We start from the raw sequence: 19997 nt of genomic DNA on the forward strand, positions 1-19997 counted from the left end.
GGGGTCTCTTCCAACCTTAGTTACACTGTGATGCTGTAAGTCAGTCAGCAGCCTGAAACAAGCAGAGACTAAGTGCATCAGGCACATCAAGCAGGAGCGGAGCAGAGGGATGGCTCCAGCTCGCCTCTCCCCACCCTCCCCTCTCGGCAGTGATAATCTTGGGGCTCCTTTTCATTCACCCTGCTGTTAGCTTGCATGACAGGACATGCTTTCTCTCTGTCAGCCTTTTTCCTCCCAACACTGTCTGTAGCCAGAGAATATTTGGCCCATGACAGAACAACAGCTTGGGTAACGGGAACTGGGAGAAAGTTCGGCTTGGCCTCGCCGCGGCCAAGCAGCTGATGTCACTCCCACAGATGATGTGCAGCGAGGAGAAAGCAAAGCCCTCCCCTTGCTTTCTGCCTCAGTATAACTGGTACTGTACCACCTGTGCAACCTGCCCCAAGCCCAGCATTTTCCCCTGAGCCCTCCAGCACCTGAGTGTGTGCCGAGAGATGACAAAGCGATGGCACATCCCCCCCGCACGCCGCACCGCCGCTGCTGAGGAGATTAGCAGGGAAGGGCAGCACACAGTGAGCAGGCCAAGACCCAGATAATCTTCCCAGTTTGGTCCCTAGTCATTCAGGCAGCTCCTAAAAAGCCATGCTTACACCTCTACTCTGACAGGCCAGCAGACCCCACTGCTCCCAGGCATAAAGCAGATACTGCACCAGAGGTAAGGCAGTGTTTCAATGGGCCTCTCAGCAGCCCATCACGGCTGGGTGCTGCCTGTTGAGATGTTGAACCCCCTTGTTCTAATCCCAGATTATGGTATGAGATCAGCCACCCCTGAGTCACCTCATGAGAAGTCACCTGTCCAATGCCATCAGTCCTCTGACCTGACCAGCAGGGCCACAGGACAGCAACGCAGAGCCAAGGAATATGTTCACAGGGGAAAATCACATCCTCCTCCAGGGAGAACGAGCCCAAGAGACATGGTCATAGAATGGTTTGGTTCAGACCTTCTGACCCAAAGAGCAGCACCTTAAAGACCATCTTGTTCCAACTCCCTTGCCATGGGCATGGCCACCTCCCACTAGCCCAGGCTGCTCGAGGCCTCATCCAACCTGGCCTGAAGCACTTCCAGGAAGGAGGCAGCCACAACCTCCCTGGGCAACCTGCTCCAGTGCCCTGCCAACATTGTGATTCTGGGGCTTTATCAGCACCTTCCAAATGCCTAAGGTATCCTTTCAAGGTAAGCTCCAACCATAAAAGCAGGAGTGAAGAGTGAGATTCACCATCAGAGATGGGCAGAGATGCTCCTTGAGTGCCCCTCCGCAGCAAGCTTCCCTTCCCCTGGTTTCCTCCCTCATGGAGTGGGAAATGGGCACCCCTCATAGCAGCACACATCACAGGGGCTTGTGGCAAGCAGGAGCTTCCAGCCCTGAGGAAAGCAGAGCACCAGATGAGGGGATAGGTGAGGGCTCACAGGAGGGAAGATCCCGCAGGGGAATTGGAGAGCAGTTTGCAGGAACACACCAGGAGATACAAACACATAAACCACACTCTGTCATCTCTCTGCAGATTCAGCCCTGGCTGCTGAAGGCTGTACTGAGAGGCAGGAAGAAGATCCCCTTCACACACCAGCCCTATGTGATGACTGCCCATCTCACTTTGTGGCTCTCCCTGACATGGTCCAAAAACTCCAACTCATTCCCACTCAGCCTTAAAAAATCCTTTGTCTTCCCTCCTCCTGGTTCTTCAGCTTCTACATTTGCCCTCCTCCTTTAGAAGGAGCACAGAAAAGGACTTCTCTGGAGTCTTCACCTCTCTCTGGATAGCCCAAGCACATTGTTCCTTCAAATCTAAGGCCCTGCAGTAGGGCAACCAGAGACCACAAAACACTTCAGGCCTTCTGCATCATCAGGCTCCTCAGCTCTTCCGTGCTGCCTGCATCTCCTCTATTGTCTTAAGAGCTTCATGGAGTGGTTTGGGTTGGAAGGGACCTCCAAAGGTTATTTAGTCCAAAATCCCCTGCAGTCAGCAGGGACATCCTCCACTAGATCAGGCTGTTCACAGCCTTGTTGAGCCTGACCTTGAATAGCTCCAGGGACGGGGCCTCAGCTACCTCCCTGGGCAACCTGTTGCAGTGTTCCACCACCCCCATGGTGCAGAACTTGTTCCTAACACCCAATCTAAACCTGCTCTGCTCTCATTTCAAACCATTCATCCTGTCACTGCAGGCCTTTGTAAGCAGTCCCTCTGCAGCCTCCTTGTAGCCCCCCTCAGGTCCTGGCAGGCTGCTCTTAGGTCTCCCTGGAGCCTTCTCCTCTCTGGGCTGCACACCCCCAGCCCCCTCAGCTTGTCCTGGTAGCACAGGTGCCTGCTGCCTGCAGACAGCTCTATGGATTGGGCTTTTTTTTCTTACTACCAGGATGTTGTGTGCCAGCAGTATGCCCTCTCCCACCCTGCTCCACAGACAAAGGAGCAATGCAGGAAAGCAGCAGCTCCTCAGGAGTGACTGAAGAGCTGCAGGCTGAGAGAACCCCTCCCACTTTCTGTCCCTTCCACTCCGACAGAGAATCTCGTTAGCAGTGTCTGATGCTCACAGGTCACCACAAATTCCAGCAATCACATTCCTTTTCCCTGCTACATCTGCAGCCTGGTAAGTGTTTGCACAGCTCTGAGAGCCCCAGCTGTGATTCCTCATGGCAGTACTCCTGCACAGTCCACCTGCACACCCCTCAGACAGATGCTTTCAGTCCTCCTCACTGACACACGGCGGTGAGAGGAGACTCGCAAGGTCATCCAGACCCTCCCACTGCACCACACCAGCGCAGAGCCTGCCCAGGTGAGCCACCTCCCCATGTTTATCTTAAATGAGCCTCAAAAGAGCCTCCCCTCAGCCCTGCTTCACCATCTGGCAGCCCTGACCATGCACCAGCAGGAATGGCGCCTGAGGAGTTCCATATTTCACCGCAAGGTTCACCTTAGAGAAGGTCTTAAAGACACACAGAGAATGAAACCCCAGAAGTTGAGAAGCATTCACCACACACCTCTCTGCTATGGAAGATAAATGAATGGTTGTCATGGCAACTGCTTCAGAGAGACACAGAGGCCCTCAGAAATGCTCAATGGGCAGAAGAAACCCTCCCTCTCTCACACACCCCCCTGGTCCTTTCCCTTCCTCACTGTTACGACCAAGCAAAGCTTGGCTTTTGCCTAATTCTGCCAATCCTGCACCAGCAAACTGCACCAGGAAGAGAAGCCAGGCTGCTCCTGGCCCTGAGGCCTGCTCAGGTTTCTCCTGGCAGCCTGAGAGTCCCCCTTGCTTTGGACAAATCCCTGAGCTCCCTTACTGCTCTGGGAGGCACAGCTTCAATGACTGCTTTCCATCACTGCTGTGCTGTCCCTGCTGCGGGACGAAGTGGGACCAGAGAGGCTGGCAGAGCGACCCAGGGACACAGGCAGCTGCAGTGGGCTCCTGCAGCTGACAGGCTGAGATGCAGCCAGACATCCTTTGCTTCAGCCCTGAAGAAAAGGCCTTGGGGTGCTGGGGGAGGAGAAGCTCAACAGGAGCCAGCAGGGAGCACTTGCAGCCCAGAGAGCCAAGCAGAGCCTGGGCTGCAGCAAGAGAAGTGTGGCCAGCAGGGCAGGGAGGGGATTCTGCCCCTCTGCTCCACTCTGCTGAGATCACAGCTGCAGCTCTGGGGCCAGTTCTGGAGCCTCTATGCCAGGAAGGATCTGGAGGTGCTGGACCTTGTCCAGAGCAGGGCCATGAGGATGAGCAGAGGGCTGGAGCTGCTCTGCTCTGGAGACAGACTGAGAGAGTTGGGGCTGTTCAGCCTGGAGAGGAGAAGGCTCTGAGGTGATCTAATTGTGGCATTCCAGGATCTGAAGGGGGCCACAGGAAAGCTGGGGAGGGACTTTTGAGGGTGTCAGGGAGTGACAGGACTGGGGGGGATGGAGCAAAACTAGAAGTGGGGAGATTGAGATTGGATGTGAGGAAGAAGTTGTTCCCCAGGAGGGTGGTGAGAGCCTGGCACAGGTTGCCCAGGGAGGTGGTGGCAGCCTCCTGCCTGGAGGTGTTTGCAGCCAGGCTGGAGGTGGCTGTGAGCAACCTGCTGCAGTGTGAGGTGTCCCTGCCCATGGCAGGAGGTTGGAGCTGGCTGAGCCTTGGGGTCACTTCCCTGACAGTTCTGTGATTCCTTCTGCTGGTAACAGGGGCAGGAAGGCAAGAAAAATAAGGCACCAGAAATGCAGAGAAGGATGGCTGGAAAAGACCCTTGAGATCATTCAGCCCAACCATCAGCCCAGCACTATCAGCTCACCAGCACAACCAGCTTGTTACAGGGCTTGCAAACCCTCCCTTTCCAGGAAGAAATTGTTCCTAATGTCCAACCTAAACTTCCCCAGGCACAACTTGAGGCCCTTTCCCCTCACTCTGACACTTGCTATTTGGGAGACCAACCCCCACCTCACTCCAGCTGCCTGTCAGGGAGTTGTAGAGGGTCAGAAGGTCTTGCCTTAGCCTTTTTTTCCTCCAGGCCAAACACCCTCAGCTCCCTCAGCTGCTTCTCACCAGCCCTGTTCTCCAGACCCTTCAGCAGCTTCAGGTTCTGTGCTTCAGAACCTCAATGTCCTTCCTGTAGTGAGGGGCCCAAAACTGAAGCCAGTATCGAAGGTGCAGATTATAGCATAGGTGATATGGAGAACAGGAGGTTGAGGGGAAACCTCCTTTCTGTCTGCACCTCCCTGAAAGAAGGCTGTAGCCAGGTGGGGGTTGGTCTCTTCTCCCTAGTGTCAGGTGACAGAATAAGAGAAAATAGCCTGGAATTGTGCCAGGGCAGTTTAGGTTGGAGATGAGGAAAACTTCCTTTCCTGCAAGAGTGCTCAGGCATGCACAGAATCACTGAATCAATAAGGTTGGAAAAGACCTCAGAGATCATCAAGTGCAACCTGTCACCACAGACCATGGCACCAAGTGCCACATCCAGTCCCTTTCTGAACACCTCCAGGGATGGGGACTCCACCACCTCCCTGGGCAGCACATCCCAATGGCTAACAACTCTCTCTAGGAATTACTTTCTCCTCACCTCCAGCCTAAGCTTCCCCTGGCACAGCTTGAGACTATGTCCTCTTGTTCTGCTGCTGGGTGCCTGGGAGAAGAGACCAACCCCCACCTGGCTACAACCTCCCTTCAGGGAGTTGGAGAGAGCAAGAAGGTCTCCCCTGAGCCTCCTCTTCTCCAGGCTAAGCAACCCCAGCTCCCTCAGCCTCTCCTCACAGGGCTGTGCTCCAGACCCCTCCCCAGCTTTGTTGCCCTTCTCTGGACACCTTCCAGCAGCTCAACCTCTTTCCTAACCTGAGGAGCCCAGAACTGGACACAGGACTCAAGGTGTGGCCTGACCAGTGCTGAGTCCAGGGGCACAATGACCTCCCTGCTCCTGCTGGCCACACTGTTCCTGATGCAGGCCAGGATGCCATTGGCCTTCTTGGCCACCTGGGCACACTGCTGGCTCATGTTTAGGCAGCTGTCAATCAGCACCCCCAGGTCCCTCTCTGCCTGGCAGCTCTCAGCCACTCTGACCCCAGCCTGTAGCTCTGCCTGGGGCTGCTGTGGCCAAAGTGCAGCCCCTGGCACTTGGGCTTGTTGAATGCCATCCTGTTGGCCTCTGCCCATCTGTGCAGCTGGTCAAGGTCCCTCTGCAGAGCCCTTCTGCCCTCTAACAGATCAACTCCTGCCCCCAGCTTGGTGTCATCTGTGTTGGAACAGGCTGCCCAGGGAGGTGGTGCAGTCACCACCCCTGGAGGTGCTCAGGAAACCTGTGGCCACAGCACTGTGGGACATGGTTTGAAGGCCATGGTGGTGTTAGGTTGGTGGTTGGATTTGATGATCTTGGAGGTCTGTTGCAACCCAAACAATTGTTGATTCTCTGTTCCTAGGCTATACATCTGCAACCCCCCACAGAGCTGCTACTGGCCAAATTCCACATTGCCAACTCAAAATGGAAGCTCTGCAGCTGATGTAAGCAGCACCAGGAACACTTCAGGCCCTCTGGAGAGGCCTAAGGCACCAAGCAGTTTGAGCACAATCCTGCAGCTTCCAGGCCAGGGCACCCTGTGCCCACACAACATGGCCAGCAGGGCCTGCAGCCTTCTGCTTTCACCATTCACACAGTCACAGAACGGGCTGGGCTGGAAGTGACCTCCAAAGCCCATCTAGTCCAACCCCCTCTGCAGTCATCAGGGGCACCTAGACCAGGCTGCCCCTAGCCTTCTTCAGCCCCACTTTGAGCACCTCCAGGATGTGTCCTGCTGCAGGGCAGCTTCAGCTGCCACCACTCTGTGGGATTCCTCCAAGCACCTTGGTGACTGGGCAGCAGCCAAAGGCACATCTGCAGAGCCACACTCCTGCTGCTACCAGGAGGATCCACATCTGGGTGCTGGTTGTGAGCACAGCTCAAGCCTGAGCTTACTGACACCATCCCCCACAGCAAACTGCTGTCTAAGCTGTCAGCCCCTGGCTTGGACAACAGCTCTCTGAGCTGGGTTAGGAACTGGCTGGAGGCTGAGCCCAGAGACTGGTGGTGAATGGTGCCACAGCCAGCTGGCAGCCAGGCACCAGTGGTGTGCCCCAGGGATCAGTGCTGGGCCCCATCCTCTTTAACATCTTCATTGATGATCTGGATGAGGGGGTTGAGTCAGTCATCAGCAAGTTTGCAGCTGACACCAAGCTAGGAGCAGATGTTGGTCAGTTAGAGGGCAGAAAGGCTCTGCAGAGGGACCTCGACCGACTGGACAGATGGGCAGAGGCCAACAGGATGGCATTCAACAAGTCCAAGTGCCAGGGGCTGCACTTTGGCCACAGCAACCCCAGGCAGAGCTACAGGCTGGGGTCAGAGTGGCTGAGAGCAGCCAGGCAGAGGGGGACCTCGGGGTGCTGGTTGAGAGCCACCTGAACATGAGCCAGCAGTGTGCCCAGGTGGCCAAGAAGGCCAATGGCATCCTGGCCTGCATCAGGAGCAGTGTGGCCAGCAGGAGCAGGGAGGTCATTGTGCCCCTGGACTCAGCACTGCTTAGGCCACACCTTGAGTCCTGTGTCCAGTTCTGGGCCCCTCAGGTTAGGAAAGAGGTTGAGCTGCTGGAAGGTGTCCAGAGAAGGGCAACAAAGCTGGGGAGGGGTCTGGAGCACAGCCCTGTGAGGAGAGGCTGAGGGAGCTGGGGTTGCTTAGCCTGGAGAGGAGAAGGATCAGGGGTGACCTCATTGCCCTCTACAACTACCTGAATGGTGATTCTAGACAGGAGGGGGTTGGTCTCTTCTCCCAGGCACCCAGCACCAGAACAAGAGGACACAGTCTCAAGCTGTGCCAGGGGAGGTTTAGACTCGAGGTGAGGAGAAAGTTCTTCACTGAGCGAGTCGTTCGTCATTGGGATGTGCTGCCCAGGGAGGTGGTGGAGTCCCCATCCCTGGAGGTGTTCAAGAGGGGACTGGATGTGGCACTTGGTGCCATGGTCTAGTCATGAGGTCTGTGGAGACAGGTTGGACTTGATGATCCTTGGGGTCTCTTCCAACCTTAGTTATACTGTGAGACTGTAAGCCAGAAACAGCCTTTAGGCTGAAATGTGTCCCCCCTGCACACCCATGCTGCAGGATCCCTGACCACAAAGCAGAGCCTTACAAGGCTTAGTGCTGCCCAGACACAGAACAAAAGCTGCAGGAGAGACAAAGGCAGGCAAGAGGGGGAATGCCAGCTTCACTAGCCTGGCCAGCACTGGGTCTCAGCACTCCCCTGACTGAGCTCCAGGTTCTGCAGCTTTCCAGGACAAGGAGCACATGAAGGCTTGCAGATGCCTCCAGGCAGCTCCTGCTGAATGTGACTGACAGCACTGGGGAAGGCACCAAATGCCTCTATGAACATCCCACTCAGGGATGCAAACTGATACTCAAGAGTGAGCAAGAGACAAGCAATGTGACAGAGACATCAGGAGGGGTCTGGAGAGCAAGGAAGCTCACCAGCTGAGGCCAGTGGAGTGCTGCAGAGACGCCACCAAACCAGCAGGCAGGAAAGAGGAGTGCTCTGTAAGGAGAGTCCTTGCATGAAGCCAGTGGTTTGAAGGATTAAGGACACTGGATGGGAACACAAATGACAGCATCAGATGCAGAGGTGAATAAAAGAGGCCACATCTTAGAGATGAAAAGCTTTGCCTGACACCAAGGCAGCCTGGAAGCCAGAGGTACAGCAGGACACTGAGGCTCCTGCCCTGTGCATGCAGGGAGGTCTGGCTTTGCTGTCCACAGGGAGGGACAAGACAGACCCACAGGACCTGCTGGAAGACAGCTAGAGGGAGGAGGAGGATCAAGCAGAGTCCAGGGTGCCAAGAACTCAAGCAGAGTAGGGCCAGATGTGAAAGGTCTGTAACAGCCATAAGCCCAGGGAGAAGGGGATAAAGGGCACAAGAAACAGCAAACCAGAAGCAGTGTTCTCAGCCCAGGGCCAACAGGAGGGACAGCCACTGAGAGAGCTCTGTGCTGAGGTCAGCAGCCCCTTGAGGAGCTGTTTCTCTCCCTGTGACTTTGGTGTCCCCACACAAGGACTGGAACAGGAAACCAACAGAGGGAGCTAGGCCACCACTGATGCCAGCCTGAGGCCCAGCACTCTTTGTCCAGCCAAGCTTCCTCAGGCTGATGTTTCCATCCCCCTGCCTTCAGGGCTTCCCTTTAACAAAGGCAGAGGCTGCTGGGGATAAGTGACAGAGCCAGGGACATCCCCCCAGCCTGAGGAGAGGGCGTGCATGGCACTGCTCCATTGCTGATCCCTGGCCCTGTTGGCCACTCTCAGCTGTATTTAACACCAGGGGGAAGCCTGAGTGACCAAAAGCTCCTCAGATGGGCAGAGAAGAGAACTGCCAGGGAGGACAAGACTGCAAAGCCAGCTCCCTTCTGCTCCTGGAGATGAGACAACTGACATGCAAGTGCCCAGGAACACCTGGGCAAGAACTCAGTGTCTTCCCAGACAGCAAATAATTCCCACCCACAGCACAGAGACACAGGGAAGGAAACCATTTCAACTCTGCTGTTGGCAAGAGTCTGTTTTCCCCCTGAAAAGGCACAAGCAGAAGTGAGAGACAGGAAGGTAAGAGCATCAGCCTACAAAGCCCTGCTGTGAGTGTGCAATCTGACCTGCAGCAGCCACACAACAGGGACGCTCCTCTCTTGCCTAGGGATGTCCTGCCAGCAGACTGAGAGGATGTGCTAAGGTAATTACACCATCCCCTCCCCTCAGCCTGGCCCTGGGCATTGCCACACCACTCCTGGCAAAGCAGAAGCACTCAAAACTAAAGCAGGGAACACTCAGCTTCCACCTCAGTCTGCTCCTCCCTTCCCTGTGCCTGCTCCCTGCTGCTCTCAAGGCAAGGTCTGAAGGCAGGTAGGAGGGAGTGTCAGCACAAAGCCTCATGAGGAAGGAGGGCAGAGATGCCACTTGCAGAGTGGTATGTGCTGCCAAGCCAGCCCTCACTTAGCTGCAGCAATGACATCCCATCTTCCTGCACTGCCTGGAAGCAAAAGGAAAGCGACATAAGAAGCAGCAGCAAACTTATGAAGTCCTACCTGGCCTCACTGGAGTGCAGACATCATCTAAAGCACAGCAAAGGCTGCTACATTATTTAGTGGCTTTGCTATTCAAAGCAAAACCTCCCCAGCTCTCCTCTGCATCTTAGACATCCTCCTGCCCAGGAAAGCCTCTGAGGAGCACAACAGAAATGCTTTACTAACAACTTCTAAGCCATTCCACTCTACAGAAGATTTCACAACAGCACTCCACAAAGTCACAATGGATCCAACAGCTCCAGGAAAAGGCCTGCTAAAAATGCACTCCTGGGGAAGAGAAGAGAGTTAAATCACAGAACTGGAAGGGACCTCAAGGCTCAGCCAGCTCCAACCCCCTGCCATGGCCAGGGACACCTCACACCACAGCAGGTTGCTCACAGCCACATCCAGCCTGGCTGCAAACACCTCCAGGCAGGAGGCTGCCACCACCTCCCTGGGCAGCCTGTGCCAGGCTCTCACCACCCTCATGGGGAACAACTTCTTCCTCACAGCCAATCTCAACCTCCCCACTTCTAGTTTTGCTCCATCCCCCCCAGTCCTATCACTCCCTGACACCTTAAAGTCCCTCTCCAGCTTTCTTGTAGCCCCCTTCAGATACTGGAAGGCCACAAGAAGGTCTCCTTGGAGCCTTCTCTTCTCCAAACTGAACAGCCCCAACTCCCTCAGTCTGTCTCCAGAGCAGAGCAGCTCCAGCCCTCTGCTCATCCTCATGGCCCTTTTCTGGACACCTTCCAGCATGTCCAGATCCTTCCTGTAATAGGGGCTCCAGAACTGGACACAGCTCTGGTCACCTCTTTCAAGGTCCCCTCCAGCCCCTAACATTCTGTGATCCTGTGATACTCCAGGTGGGGTCTCACCAGAGCAATGAACACCAAGAAGCTACCTCTGAGCCCCTCAAGGTGAACACCAAGGAGCTACCTCTGAGCCCCTCAAGGTGAACACCAAGGAGCTACCTCTGAGCCCCTCAAGGTGAACACCAAGGAGCTACCTCTGAGCCCCTCAAGGTGAACACCAAGGAGCTACCTCTGAGCCCCTCAAGGTGAACACCAAGGAGCTACCTCTGAGCCCCTCAAGGTGAACACCAAGGAGCTACCTCTGAGCCCCTCAAGGTGAACACCAAGGAGCTACCTCTGAGCCCCTCAAGGTGAACACCAAGGAGCTACCTCTGAGCCCCTCAAGGTGAGCACCAAGGAGCTACCTCTGAGCCCCTCAAGGTGAACACCAAGGAGCTACCTCTGAGCCCCTCAAGGTGAACACCAAGGAGCTACCTCAAGGGCACTCCGCTGCAGGGCTTTGATTCTCCAGTGGATTCTTACCTGTGAGCATTTCTCCAGCACCTCCTCCTTGAACTGCAGGAACCTCTCCTGGATGTTGGGCTGGTTGAGAGGCAGGGACAGGAAGTGTGTGAAGGGCTGCTTCCTGCGGAAGCTGTCCAGGAGCACGTCGAGCCGCGTGCGGGCGGAGGTGACGCCGCTGCGCTGCTGCCCTGTGATCACTGCAATGCAGACACAGCAATGCCTCTCTCCTCTGCATGGAGCTGCAGGCAGACTGCTGACACCCAGGCCTCACTCCACCCCAAGAGTCATTGTCTTTATTATAGCTGCTGGCTTAGTACCTCAGGTGGTGACTGGACATGCAATTGACCTGTGCACTGTGAATCAGCAGCACTGGAGGGGAGCGGGAGGGGGAGAGTCCTGGCTCTCCAACCTGAGCTCCTTCTATGATCAGGTGACTGCCTGGGGATGTGGGCAGGCTGTGGATGTGGTCTGCCTGGACTTCAGCAAGGCCTTTGACACCGTCCCCCACAGAAAACTGCTGGCTAAGATGTCAGCCCCTGGCTTGGACAGCAGCAGCTCTGAGCTGGGTTAGGAACTGGCTGGAGGCTGAGCCCAGAGACTGGTGGTGAATGGTGCCACAGCCAGCTGGCAGCCAGGCACCAGGGATCAGTGCTGGGGCCCAGGGATCAGTGCTGGGCCCCATCCTCTTTAACATCTTCATTGATGATCTGGATGAGGGGGTTGAGTCAGTCATCAGCAAGTTTGCAGATGACACCAAGTTAGGAGCAGATGTTGGTCAGTTAGAGGGCAGAAGGGCTCTGCAGAGGGACCTCGACCGACTGCACAGATGGGCAGAGGCCAATGGGATGGCATTCAACAAGTCCAAGTGCCAGGTGCTGCACTTTGGCCACAGCAACCCCAGGCAGAGCTACAGACTGGGGTCTGAGTGGCTGAGAGCTGCCAAACAGAGAGGGACCTGGGGGTGCTGATTGACAGCTGCCTAAACATGAGTCAGCAGTGTGCCCAGGTGGCCAAGAAGGCCAATGGCATCCTGGCCTGCATCAGGAATAGTGTGGCCAGCAGGAGCAGGGAGGTCATTGTGCCCCTGGACTCTGCACTGGTTAGGCCACACCTTGAGTCCTGTGTCCAATTCTGGGCCCCTCAGTTTAAGAAGGACATTGAGACACTTGAAGGTGTCCAGAGAAGGGCAACAAGGCTGGGGAGGGGTCTGGAGCACAGCCTTGTGAGGAGAGGCTGAGGGAGCTGGGGTTGCTTAGCCTGGAGAAGAGGAAGCTCAGGGGTGACCTCATTGCCCTCTACAACTACCTGAAAGGTGGTTGTAGACAGGTGAGGGTTGGTCTCTTCTCCCAAGCAACCAGCACCAGAACAAGAGGACACAGTCTCAAGCTGTGCCAGGGGAGGTTTAGACTCGAGGTGAGGAGAAAGTTCTTCACCGAGCGAGTCGTTCGTCATTGGGATGTGCTGCCCAGGGAGGTGGTGGAGTCACCGTCCCTGGAGGTGTTCAAGAGGGGATTGGATGTGGCACTTGGTGCCATGGTCTGGTCATGAGGTCTGTTGGGACAGGTTGGACTGGATGATCCTTGGGGTCTCTTCCAACCTTAGTGATACTGTGAGACTGTGAGAGCATCTCACCCAGGAGAGGCCAGGAGGGAGCTGGCAAAACCTGCCCAGCAGCTCCTCTCCACTTGCCAGCCCTGGGCTCTCTGAAGAAAGGTTAGGCATTAACCCCCCCAACCACCCACAGAGAAATAGAATCAGATAGAATGGTTTGGGTTGAAAGGGACCTCAAATATCACTGACTCACAGAACTGCCAGGGCTGGAAGGGACCTCAAGGCTTAGCCAGCCCCAACCCCCTGCCATGGGCAGGGACACCTCACACCACAGCAGGTTGCTCACAGACACATCCAGCCTGGCTGCAAACACCTCCAGGCAGGAGGCTGCCACCACCTCCCTGGGCAGCCTGTGCCAGGCTCTCACCACCCTCCTGGGGAACAACTTCTTCCTAACATCCAATCTCAGTCTCCCCACTTCCAGTTTTGCTCCATCACCCCAGTCCTATCATTACCCAACACCCTCAAAAGTTCCCCCCCAGCTTTCCTGTAGCCCCCTTCAGATACTGGAAGGCCACAATGAGGTCTCCTGGGAGCCCTCCCTCCAGACTGAACAGCCCCAGCTCTCTCAGTCTGTCTCTACAGGAGAAGTGCTCCAGCCCTCTGCTCATCCTTGTGGCTCTCCCTAAGAGCTCTTTGTCCTTCTTGTGTTGGGGACTGCAGAGCTGGACACAGCACTACAGGTGGGGTCCAAGGAGAGTGGAGTAAAGGGGGAGAACCCTCTCTGGCAGTGAGTCTCCTGTCAGACTCCCTGCTTGACAGAGAATGCTTGACATGGCTGTGCTTTCCTCTGTACAGACAGGATGATGCCATCCAAAGCATCCCTCTGCTCTCAAGAATGTCAGCTCTGAGGGCCTAAAAAGCAGTGACCAGGACTCCACCAGCTCAGCAGCTCTTCAGGGCATTATTTCAAGTGTTCAGAAAGGCAGTCACAGTAATAAAAAGAAAGGAAAGGCTATCAGAGATCAAGATGGCCTGTATCACTTGTGCATGCACTTCAGGGCACCAAACAGAGAACACTTCAGCCTGAAAGGAAAGAGCTGCAAGAAGCAAGCTTCCTATTATTACATGTTTTCAGCATCTCTCATCCTTCTTAATAGCCCTTCATGCTCCTCAGGAAGAAGCCAAGATCCACTTCTTGAGAAGTGCTGCCATGCACTTGTGCAGCCCCACAGCTGGATCCCCCTCATCCCTAGGACTGGTGAGGAATAACTTCCCATCAGGCTACTGATCACCCAGGCATGTGTAAGGGGCCCTCCAGGTATCTGCTAAGACCTCACCTGGAGCACTGCATCCAGCTCTGGAGCCCTCAACACAGGAAGGGCAGGGACCCAGTGGAGTGGGTCCTGAAAAGGGCCAGGGAAAATATAAAGGGCTTGGAGCACCTCTGCCCTGAGGACAGGCTGAGGGAGCTGGGGGTGTTCAGCCTGGAGGAGAGAAGGCTCCAGGGAGACCTCATAGCAGCCTGCCAGCACCTGAGGGGGGCTACAAGGAGGCTGCAGAGGGACTGCTTACAAAGGCCTGCAGTGACAGGGTGAGGGGCAGTGGTTTGGAATGAGAGCAGAGCAGATTGAGATTGAAACAAGTTCTGCACCATGAGGGTGGTGGAACACTGCAACAGGTTGCCCAGGGAGGTAGCTGAGGCCTCATCCCTGGAGATAATCGAGGTCAGGCTTGACAAGGCTCTGAGCAACCTGATCTAGTGGAGGATGTCCCTGCTGACTGCAGGGGGGTTGGACTGGGTGACCTCTGGAGGTCCCTTCCAACCCAAACCATTCTCTGATGCACTGAGGCAGAAACCTACCTAGGGCAGCCCTCATGAGCAATGTCTCCTCTCCTTGTAAGTCACAAGAAGGGATGAGAAGGAACACACAGTACAAGGAAGCCTGTTGGCACTCTCAGGATCAAGTGACAGCACCAGAAAGGCAGCAACATCATCAAAATGCTTCTCCAAGCAGATGCTGAAGATGATTTCCACATAAATATTCAGCAAGGTAACTTTGTCCTGGATGTGGACTGCAGTTCCTTATGAATGGCCATGGCATTCTTCTCATACCCAGACTAAAACACCTCAAATCCAACACATTCCATCCCAAAGCCACTCATCAAGGCCAAGAATCAACTTCAGGGAGAGCATTCACAGGCTTCAAATGGATGTTTTTCATAGACTCACAGAGCTGTCAGGGCTGGAAGGGACCTCAAGGCTCAGCCAGCTCCAACCCCCTGCCATAGGCAGGGACACCTCACACCACAGCAGGTTGCTCACAGCCACATCCAGCCTGGCTGCAAACACCTCCAGGCAGGAGGCTGCCACCACCTCCCTGGGCAGCCTGTGCCAGGCTCTCACCACCCTCCTGGGGAACAACTTCTTCCTCACAGCCAATCTCAATCTCCCCACTTCTAGTTCTGCTCCATCCCCCCCAGTTCTATCACTCCCTGACACCCTCAAAAGTCCCTCCCCAGCTTTCCTATAGCCCCCTTCAGATCCTAGAAGGCCACCAGAAGGTCTCCTCAGAGCCTTCTCTTCTTCAGTCTGAACAGCCCCAGCTCTCTCAGTCTGTCTCCATAGCAGAGCAGCTCCAGCCCTCTGCTCATCCTCATGGCCCTGCTCTGGACACTTCCAGCACCTCCAGATCCTTCCTGTGCTAGGGGCTCCAGACCTGGCCCCAGAGCTCCAGCTGTGGTCTCAGCAGAGTGGAGCAGAGGGGCAGAATCCCCTCCCTGCCCTGCTGGCCACACTTCTCTTGCTGCAGCCCAGGCTCTGCTTGGCTCTCTGGGCTGCAAGTGCTCCCTGCTGGCTCCTGGGGAGCTTCTCCTCCCCCAGCACCCCAAGGCCTTTTCTTCAGGGCTGCTCTCCAGCCAGTCCCTGCCCAGCCTGTATTGGTGCTCAGGATTGCCCTGACCCAACAAACCCTGACCCTGCTTTATAAGGATTTATAGACAGAGAAGCTAAACTCAGGAGAAGAGTGAAGCCATTTTCCCAGGGCCATAAAGTGAGTCAGTGCCATGTCAGAGGCAGGAATGAAAAGAAGACACCTCCTGTGCCCTCTTCCCACTCACACTGTGTCTGGGCAAGAGTTGGTAAGACAGCTTCCATTCTGTGCTGCTTCTAACTCACCAATTTCTCCTTCCACTCCAGGCTTGGGAATGCTGATGGAGGTTCTAGTCTCTGTTTCTAGTCTCTTCTTGGTCTCCCCTTTTTTCCCAATGATGTACCTGGAGGAATAAAAGTATGAGACAGTCACTTACACAGTGTCACTGGGTCACTCCATGAAGTGTGTCCAGCCAGCAGATGAACCCCACCACAGAGAAACCAGGGTCTGAGAATCAAAACATGGCAGGGCTGGGAAGGGACCTCTGGAGAGCATCCAGTCCAACCCCCCTGCCAAGGCAGATTCACCTAAAGAAGGTCACACAGGAGCAGGATCAGGTGGGTTTTGAATATCTCCAGAGATGGAGACTCCACCACCTCTCTGGGCAGCCTGCTCCAGGGCTCTATTACCCTTAAATCCAAGAAGTTCCTCCTCATGTTTAGATGGAACCTTCTAAGCTCAACTTGTACCCACTGCCCCTTGTCCTGTCCCTGTCACCACTGAAAGCAGACTGGCTCCACCCTCCTGACACCCACCCTTTAAATCCTTAACAGCACTGATGAGATCCCCTCAGGCTGCTCTTTCCCAGGCTGAAGAGCCCCAATTCTCTCAGTCTTTCCTCATCAGAGAGGGGTTCCAGAGCCCTCACCATCTTTATAGCCCTTTGCTGTACCCTCTCCAGCAACTCCTTGTGCTCCTTGAAGTGGGGAGCCCAGAACTGGACACAGCATTGCAGCTGTGGCCTCACCAGGGCATAGCAGAGGGGAAGAAACTCCCTAGACCTACTTGTCACACTCTGCTTGATGCACCCCAGGATATCATTGGCCTTCTCTCCCAGCCTGGGTTTCTCTGTGCTAGAGGGATGCACACACTCAGCTCCATGGGCTGGACTCATCCCAAGCACAGAAGCTACTCCCAGGACTGCACAGATGAGCAGCCCAGGCCCGTGGGACGATGCTGAGCTGTGGCTCACAAGGAGCTTAAGCTAAGAGAAGTCATTTGGTTCATGGCAGCTGTGCCCAGCACACCCTGCCACAGCTTTTACAGCAGCTGCAGGAGAACTAAGGCCTTTTGCTCTCTTGCTTATTTTGCTCTGCTCAAGGTAGTCATTTGCCAGTGTCCAAACACACAACAGAGCACTTTGCTCCTCTCCATCTCAGCAAAGCTATTCAACCAATAAAGCTGTCAAAAATAACTAGACAAAGCTTGGAACACCACAGGCTTCCAAATCAACAGCAGATTTGAGTCAACAGTCAATTCCAGTCATGTGTGCTTCCTCTCCAAGCTTTCACCAACTCCCCCTGCCAGGCTGCTCGCCCCAGTTCTCTCTCCCACCCTCCCTGATGCTTTTCTGTTCAAGGGAAGAGAGGCTCAGAACCTCTGCTGCCAGCAAGAAAGCACCCCCTGCTGTCCCTGTCACAGGGAAGGCTGGGAGTCAAGAGAGGCACAGCTGCAAATAGAGAGGCTTCTAACAATCTTCTCTTCCCAAGTGCTAAACTCCACAGCCCCAGACACAGGAAGTTTCACAGATCTCACCCCTGCCCCAACCTCAAAAGAGATATTCTGGGCTCAAACCAAACATTCTGAGCTCAACCACCACCTCCTCCCCAGCCAGCAGCCACTCACACCATCACAGAACTGCCAGGGCTGGAAGGGACCTCAAGGCTCAGCCAGCTCCAACCCCCTGCCATGGGCAGGGACACCTCACACCACAGCAGGTTGCTCACAGCCACATCCAGCCTGGCTGCAAACACCTCCAGGCAGGAGGCTGCCACCACCTCCCTGGGCAGCCTGTGCCAGGCTCTCACCACCCTCCTGGGCAACAACTTCTTCCTCACATCCAATCTCAATCTCCCCTCCTCTAGCTTGTATCTACTCCCCCTAGTCCTATCTCTACCTAACACCCTCAAAAGTCCCTCCTCAGCTTTCCTGTAGCCCCCTGCAGATGCTGGAAGGCCACAAGAAGGTCACCTCAGAGCCTTCTCCTCTCCAAACTGAACAGCCCCAACTCCCCCAGCCTGTCCTCACAGCAGAGCAGCTCCAGCCCTCTGATCTTCCTCAAATACACCAGAGACACACAGGCTCACTTGTATAAGGGGCTGGGGACCTCCACTCTGCACTGGAAGCCCTTCTCAGTCTCTTCCACCACAAAGGCATCACAGGGTTCATCTGAGCAGTCACCAGGGCTTACTAGAAGAAAAACAAAACAAAACAAAGCACCAGACCTTGTACAAGCTCTGTAAAGTTTGGCAGAGCTTTATGTAGGCCACATCTCACTGTCACCTTCTCCCAAGGTTACACAGAGGAAGAAAGGGACTCATCTCCATTATGGCTAACTGCTGTTTGTTTCACCCGACTACCAGCTCTGGGAAGCATAATGACTGCTTCTAAACCCATCATGCTGGGAGGCAGAGGAGGGCTGTAGTTACAGCCCAGGTTTGCTCTCAGTTGGAAGCTGTGCAACTACCCAGTGGGCATGGTTTCTTCTCCTGGCAGGGTGGAAGCCACCATCCCATTCAGAGACCTGAGCAGAAATTCAATGCTGCAGAAGCATGTAAAGAAAAGGTGAGGACAGGATCAGAAAACCAACAGAGAAATTCCTCCACCCTCAGCACAGAGGAAGAGAAGCACATTTCACCCATGGGCCATTCAGCTGGGGCTGCCAGGACCTTACATGACTTCCAGAAAGAGGCCATGGTTTGTGTCTCCTCTCCAGCACAGCCAGGGATCACAGAATCACAGAATGTTAGGGGTTGGAAGGGATCTCCAGACACCATCAAGTCCAAGCTCCCTGCCAAAGCAGGATCCCCCAGGGCAGCTCACACAGGAATGCATCCAGTCTCCAGGGGAGGAGACTCCACAACCCCTCTGAGCAGCCTGTTCCAGTCCTCCAGCAGCCTCACAGCAAAGAAGCTTCTCCTCATGTTGAGGTCACATTTCCTGTGCCCCAGCTTGTGCTAACACTGGGCACCAGTGAGCCTGGCACTTTCATCCTGACCCCCAACCCCAGGTACTTACAGACATTGATAAGATCACTCTCAGCCTTCTCTCCTGCAGTCACCCTTGTGGCTCTCCATTGGGCTCTCTCCAGCAGGTCTCTGTCTCTCTTGAACTGGGGAGCCCAAAACTGGACACAGTATCCCAGCTGTGGTCTCAGCAGGGCAGAGCTGAGGGGGAGCAGAGCCTCCCCAGCCCTGCTGGCCACACTTTTCCTGCTGCACCCCAGGACCCCATTGGCTCTTCTGGCCACCAGGGCACATTGCTGTCCCCTGCAGAGCTTGCTGCCCCCCAGCACTCCAAGGTCTTTCTATGTGGAGCTGCTCTCCAGCAGGACAACCCCTAGTCTGCACTGGTGCCTGGTTTTGCTCCTCCCCAGATGCAGGACCCTATGCTTGTCCCTTTCAAACTTCATGAGGTTCCCCTTCAGCCAGCTCTCCAGCCTGGCCAGCCCTCAGGATGGCAGCACAGCATCCTGCAAACTGAGCTGCTGCAAAGCAAAGCACTTTAGGTTGGCCATTAGAGGAAACTTTTCCCTTCAAAGGATTCTCAAACCCTGGCACAGGCTCCCCAAGGAGGTGTTTGAATCCCCACCCCTGGAGGTGTGTTTCAAAGAGGCAGAGATGTGGTGCTGAGGCACATGGGTCAGCACCAGACTGAGCAGAGTCAGGGCATGGTTGGACTGAATGATCTTGAAGGCCTTTTCCAACCAAAATGATTCTGTGATTCAGGAACCTGGGCAGAGCAGATCCATGGAGATCTTTTTTCCCTTTCTTTCCTCCTCTTTACTGGAGATCTTTCACAGTCAGCAAACACAGCTGGCAGCCAGCAGCACAGCCACCCAAAGCCACATGAGGTTGCCAGGACTACATCCTCTCTGCTCAGCAGAATCACCAGGCACCCACACAAAGCACTTTTCTCATCCTTGAACACCTCACTCTACCACACAGGCAGGTCTCTGAGTGCACAAAGACACCAGAGAGGACACCAAGAGCTCCCTAGGCATCCAGTGACAATGATTTCACCCAGGCAGCACCACAGGCACCACTCTTCACCTGCAGAGAAGTCCTCCTCCTCCTCTTGCTGGTAGGGCTGCTCCTGAATGGCGTTCTTCCTGTACACTCTCTCCCCGATCCTTATCAGGGTGGGCCTCAGCACCTCCATCCTGCCCCTCCTGTGGCACAAAACACAGACAGCTTTGCCAGCTGATCCAAGGAAAGGTAAATGCTGCTGTTTCCTGGTGGCACTTTGCAAGAGGCATCAGGGGAGCTCCTGGGGGCTCAGCAGTCAAGAGGGAGGTCTGTACCTCCAGAACAGCAGTGGCTCCTTCTAGGCATACAAGTGAGAGACTCTGGAGCTTTTCAAACCTTACCTCACTTACCTCACTCTGGGGCAATGGAGCTGGTG

At 55.1% G+C, this 19997-nt stretch overlaps 1 protein-coding gene across 2 annotated transcripts in view; it reads right to left on the reverse strand.

The window, feature by feature from the left end:
- The window catches only part of ASCC1 (activating signal cointegrator 1 complex subunit 1), a 75110-nt gene extending 55350 nt beyond the window's left edge, over nucleotides 1-19760 (reverse strand). The window contains exons 1-4 of one of the 2 annotated variants that reach the window (XM_054174727.1): nucleotides 19646-19760; nucleotides 17681-17783; nucleotides 15620-15717; nucleotides 10909-11087 (exon numbers count right to left, since the gene is read on the reverse strand). In XM_054174727.1, the coding sequence (XP_054030702.1) occupies nucleotides 10909-11087; nucleotides 15620-15717; nucleotides 17681-17783; nucleotides 19646-19754 (489 nt within the window). In that variant the 5' untranslated portion in view covers nucleotides 19755-19760. The remainder of the gene's footprint in view (nucleotides 1-10908; nucleotides 11088-15619; nucleotides 15718-17680; nucleotides 17784-19645) is intronic. The other variant, XM_054174726.1, reaches the window with a different exon arrangement.
- Between the last annotated feature and the right edge of the window lie 237 nt (nucleotides 19761-19997).

The sequence above is a fragment of the Dryobates pubescens genome, chromosome 30 (genome assembly GCF_014839835.1).
Source record: "Dryobates pubescens isolate bDryPub1 chromosome 30, bDryPub1.pri, whole genome shotgun sequence".
Lineage (NCBI taxonomy): Eukaryota > Metazoa > Chordata > Aves > Piciformes > Picidae > Dryobates > Dryobates pubescens.